Source organism: Babylonia areolata, chromosome 30 (genome assembly GCF_041734735.1).
Source record: "Babylonia areolata isolate BAREFJ2019XMU chromosome 30, ASM4173473v1, whole genome shotgun sequence".
Classification (NCBI taxonomy): domain Eukaryota; kingdom Metazoa; phylum Mollusca; class Gastropoda; order Neogastropoda; family Buccinidae; genus Babylonia; species Babylonia areolata.
Window position 1 is genome coordinate 24,850,623 of NC_134905.1, and position 5,752 is coordinate 24,856,374.

At 43.7% G+C, this 5,752-nt stretch overlaps 1 protein-coding gene across 1 annotated transcript in view; it reads left to right on the forward strand.

Annotated features, from left to right (window-relative positions):
* The first annotated feature begins 204 nt into the window (after window positions 1-204).
* The window catches only part of LOC143275496 (sulfotransferase 1C4-like), a 12,387-nt gene continuing 6,839 nt past the window's right edge, over window positions 205-5,752 (forward strand). Inside the window, exons 1-2 of the mRNA XM_076579647.1 lie at window positions 205-318; window positions 1,805-1,983. Of these exons, the coding sequence (XP_076435762.1) occupies window positions 1,833-1,983 (151 nt within the window). The 5' untranslated portion in view covers window positions 205-318; window positions 1,805-1,832. The remainder of the gene's footprint in view (window positions 319-1,804; window positions 1,984-5,752) is intronic.

Below are 5,752 nucleotides of genomic sequence, written 5' to 3' on the forward strand. Positions count from 1 at the left end.
CTTTAAATCAGTTCGCGTCCTCCTTTGACTCTTTTTCCAGACTGGTCCACCTTTTAATTTTCTGAAGGCACGCGCCCGCCCCACGCGCTGTCACGCTTGCCAGGGGGGAGGAAAAAAAAGGTGGATGGGCTGGCGGAAGAGGTTCTGAAAAGGGGGCTTCTTGAGGAATGCAGTGAAAGAGGGGTGTGTGTTAGGGTGTGGTGTGGAATTTTGCATTTAAAGTTCGTCTTCTTCTCTGTGGCTGGAGCAGTCATCCTGTGTTTGGCTGTGGACCAGACTCAGAACGAAGGATCAGCAATATTATCACTGCTTCTGAAGGTAAGAAATTAAGAATTTTTGGGGGTGGGTGGGGTGGGAGTTTAATGAGTGTGATTGTTTTAATTAAAAATTGTCGTGTTTCGCTGTCTTCGATTGTCACAGTATCATATTCTTGGAAGTTGTCTGTGAGAAATAATTAAATTGATTGGTGTGGTTAAAATGTCATACTACATTTTCTGATTGGAGGCTGTCTTTCTAAGAGTGTTTTGCATTAGCTGATGAGCAGCTCACACGCTTAGACGAACCATGGTATATGTAGTTTCCCTGGAAAGGAATAGGAAAAAACAAAACAAAAAAAACACCAACCCACCACCACACTTTCTTGAGTTAAAACTTAACATCCAAACAACACTGAAGCTGCTTCATTTACTTCTTTCGTTGCTTTTTTAAAATTTTATTATTATTATTTTTTTAACCCTGAAGGAAAAATGCATGGTATGCATAATATCATTTTCATAATGGCTTATGGAGGAGGGAGGGAAAGAGGAGGAAGGAGGGAAAGAGAGGAGGAGGGAAAGAGAAGGAAGGAGGGAAAGAGAGGAGGAGGGAAAGAGAAGGAAGGAGGGAAAGAGAGGAGGAGGGAAAGAGAAGGAAGGAGGGAAAGAGAGGAGGGAGGGAGGGAAAGAGAGGAAGGAGGGAAAGAGAGGAGGAGGGAGGGAAAGAGAGGAGGGAAAGAGAGGAGGAGGGAGGGAAAGAGAGGAGGAGGGAGGGAAAGAGAGGAGGGAAAGAGAGGAGGGAGGGAGGGAAAGAGAGGAGGAGGGAGGGAAAGAGGGGAGGAGGGAGGGAAAGAAGAGAAGGAGGGAGGAGGAGGGAGGGAAAGAGGAGGAGGGGGGGGGGAGATGGGGGTACTGGTGGCTAGAGAGGTTAGAAGGGGGAAGGGGTGGGGGTGAGGGGGGCAATGGGGGAGGGGTTATCCTTTAAAGTTTGACATGAAACAAAGCTTATCTGCATACGTAGTCAGCGCATACAAACATATACTACAAGAACATACAATATTACATACAAGAATTGTATTGCATTGTATTTATCTTTTTTGTCACAACAGATTGCTCTGTGTGAAATTCGGGCTACTCTCCCCAGGGAGAGCGCGTCGCTACATTACAGCACCACCCCCTTTTTTTTCTTAAAAAAAAAAAAAATTCCTGCGTGCAGTTTTATTTGTTTTTCCTATCGAGGTGGATTTCTCTACAGAATTTTGCCAGGAACAACCCTTCTGTTGCCGTGGGTTCTTTTACGTGCGCTAAGTGCATGCTGCACACAGGACCTCGGCCGGTTTATCGTCTCATCCGAATGACTAAGCGTCCAGACCACCACTCAAGGTCTAGTGGAGGGGGAGAAAATATTCATGGTGACCGAGCTGTGATTCGAACCAGCGCGCTCAGATTCTCTTGCTTCCTTGGGCGGACGCGTTACCTCTAGGCCATCACTGCACTTCTGCTAGCCCTCCCTCCCCGCTCAGTGTTTTTGTTTCCGGTCGTTGGAACAGCCTGCAGCCTTGAATTCAAAGGACGGAGATGGAGAAGGCCTTCTCTCACAAACTGCCCGGGGAGCACATCTACCAGGGTGTTCTCTTCTTCGGCTACACCCCTCCCCACGTGATGGATGACGTCAAGAATTTCGCTGTGCGAGAGGATGACGTTTTCATTGTGACGTACCCCAAGGCAGGTAAGATGAGTGCCGTCTTTTTATGTTTTGGAAAAAACAAAGCAAAAAAAACCAACAAAAAAAAACAACAACAAAACAACAACAACAAACAACAACAACAAAAAAACAAAAAACCCACACCACCACCCAAGAATGATATTGACAATGAAAGACGGAATAACGATCGCACAGACAGACAGACAGACACACACACACACACAAACACACACACACACACACGACTAACCGTAACCTGTAAATCAGTCAGTAAGTTTAGAATCTATCAATCAATATAATTATGCCTATGTATCTATCTATGTATATCTGTGTATCTGTCTATCTGTCGGTCTGTCTGTCTAGCCATCTGTCTATCTGTATGCGTGTATATCTATCTACGTGCCTACATACTTGTTTGCCTACCTGTCTATCTACTTATCAATATGTATGTATGTATGTATGTATGTATGTATGTATCTATCTATCTGTCAGTTTGTTTCTACGTCTGTCTGTCTGGGTCTGTGTGTGTGTGTGTCCCCAGTCTGCGCGCAGATGTGTGTGTGTGTGTGTGTGTGTCCCCAGTCTGTGCGCTAATGTGTGTGTGTGTGTGTGTGTGTGTGTGTGTGTGTCCCCAGTCTGTGCGCTAATGTGTGTGTGTGTGTGTGTGTGTGTCCCCAGTTTGTGCGCTAATGTGTGTGTGTGTCTGTGTGCCCAGTATGTGCGTTAATGTGTGTGTGTGTGTGTGTGTGTGTGTGTGTGTGTCCTTCAATCCATCCGTCATATCCATCTCCCCCATTTCCATCTCATCCACCTATCTCTTCATTCATTCACTCTTCATCTCTAATAATTAAAAAAAAAAGAACCAGTCGGGCTAAATGAATGAAAAAACACATACAAAAAAAGAAGAAAAAAAAAGAGGTAAAACAGAAAAGAGAAAATAAGTATCAGTATCAGTAGCTCAAGGAGGCGTCACTGCGTTCGGTCAAATCCATATACGCTACACCACATCTGTCAAGCAGATGCCTGACCAGCAGTGTAACCCAACGCGCTTAGTCAGGCCTTGAGAAAAAAAAGAAAAGAAAAAATTAAATTTAAAAAATAATAAAAGATAAAATAAAATAATAGATAAATACATAAAAATACTACTACTACTACTACTACTACTACTACTAATATTCAAAAGGAATTAAGTATAAAGAAAATAAGTATTGACGAACACATGCAGTGCGAAGAAAAACGTGGCAAACTGATCAATGTGCTGTTGATTGTGGCTGTGTACGAAAAAACAAAAACAAAAAAAACAAAAAAAAAAACACCCAGCATGATCATCTCCATTTGTCGTCAATCAGGGTCCTACTGACTTCGTGTGCTGCGACTGCAAATTTATTCATTTATTCATACATTTTGTTTGTTTTGGTTTTTTGTGTGAGTGTATTTGTGTACGCATTGATGGAAGATGGTTCGGTGTGTGTGTGTGCGTGCGTGTGTGTGTGTGTGTGTGTGTGTGTGTGTGTGTGTGTGCCCGCGCTCGCTTCTCGTTTAGCATTATCTAGGGGCAGTCAATTAATTTGTTGATACATTAAATCAAGCTGATTTAGGAGTACATGTCGGCACTATATTCTGATAGTCCACACTGAACCCCCTTCGTGTGTATACGCAAGCAGAAGATCAAATACGCACCTTAAAGATCCCGTAATCCTATGTAAGCGTTCGGTGGGTTATGGAGACAAAAACATACTCAACATGCACACCCCCCGAAAACGGAGTATGGCTGCCTACATGGAATGGTAAAACCGGTCATATTCGTAAAGGCCCACTCGTGTACATGCGGGTGAATTTAGGAGTTGCAGGCCACGAGCGAAGAAGAAGAAGAAAAAAAACAAACACAACACAACATTATTCAGCCACCTTGTGTCTACGCTTACTGGTACTATTGTGAACAGAACAGAACCTCCGTGTTCAGTGTGCTTGGTTTGTTGTTGTTGTTGTTGTTGTTTTTGCTTTGTTTCTTTCTTTTATTCTCCGCCCTCTCCCTCCCGCCATAGACACTAATATCTCTTCTAGAATTCCAGTGTCCATGGTCCGGCCAAACACGGCTGAATTACGTGACACGCGCGCGGACATTGATTGCCGCTGCTGTGATATAGTGTCCCATTTCCGGAACTGTCTGTCCGGAACCACTAATCTAAAAATACATGGATAGCTCATTGGCCCAGGAAAACTGAAGCCAACTGGACGCCATATTGTTTCTCGTATCCTGCCGTCAGTCCATTGACAAGTTGTCTGCTAACTGCTGGTAGTTTCTGAACTGTAACCGTATATCTTCGATGAAATCGTGTTATGCTTTCCCCTACAGCATGCCAAAATGTTGTGTCTTGATTGAAATCTGCCAATGGTTTATCTACCAAAGTTATTACGGGAAAACAGTGCAGTGACACGTGACGCAAACTTGCGGTGGAGACACACACAGGAATGTCAGCTTAACTGACGCCGCGAGCAAGTAAAACTTGCCTTGAAGCCAGCTGAGCGCTCGGCTACACATATGAAGTCACCGCTTCGCGCTATATTGACACGAGAAGCAAAATGGCTGATTGAACACTTCCACTGGCTTCAGTTAGCAAAGGGGCTCAAAGAAGGCATGCGCTATCCATGTATTTTTAGAGAGCAGTGGTCCGGAACACGTTTTGCTACTTCGGTTTTACCCCCCCTCTTCAGATTTACGACCCGGGGCTAATTCGCGTTAAAAAAAGGAGAAGAAGAAGAGAGAAAAAAAAGGGAGGGGTGGGGTGGGGAAGCTAGCTCACTTGGCGTGCATTATTCACAACACACAAACGTGCATAATGGCACGCGCTGACACATATGCGTGCGTGCGCTCGCTTGCTCGCTCTAACTGCCTGCCTTCCTGCCTGCATACATGCATGTCCGTTTGTCTGTCTGTCTGTATCTATCTCTCTCTCTCTCTTCCTTCCCTTGCCTGATTTTTTTTTTCTTTCTTTTTTTTCATTTCTTCAGTCCTGTTTATTACCGAGTTAATATATATCCTATTTATCTGTTTTGTTTATTGGGCTGGAACACTTACATTACAATGTGATGAAGGTCTATATTCGCACATGTTTAACTGAAAGTTCGATGATTATATCATCTTATCTATTTATTTATCTATTTTGCTTTGCTTTGCTTTGTCGCTTTTCACTGCAGAAGGGAACTAATCCTGCACCTTAATCTTGCTTTGCTTTGCTTTGTCGCTTTTCACTGCAGAAGGGAACTAATTCTGCACCTTAATCTTGCTTTGCTTTGCATTGTCGCTTTTCACTGCAGAAGGGAACTAATCCTGCAACTTAATCTTGCTTTGCTTTGCTTTGCTTTGCTTTGCTTTGTCGCTTTTCACTGCAGAAGGGAACTAATCCTGCACCTTAATCTTGCTTTGCTTTGCATTGTCGCTTTTCACTGCAGAAGGGAACTAATCCTGCACCTTAATCTTGCATTGCTTTGCATTGTCGCTTTTCACTGCAGAAGGGAACTAATCCTGCACCTTAATCTTGCTTTGCTTTGCTTTGTTGCTTTTCACTGCAGAAGGGAACTAATCCTGCACCTTAATCTTGCTTTGCTTTGCTTTGCTTTGCTTTGTCGCTTTCACTGCAGAAGGGAACTAATCCTGCACCTTAATCTTGCTTTGCTTTGCTTTGCTTTGTCGCTTTTCACTGCAGAAGGGAACTAATCCTGCACCTTAATCTTACTTTGATTTGCTTTGTCGCTTTCACTGCGTCACTAATCCCACACCTTAATCTGACGT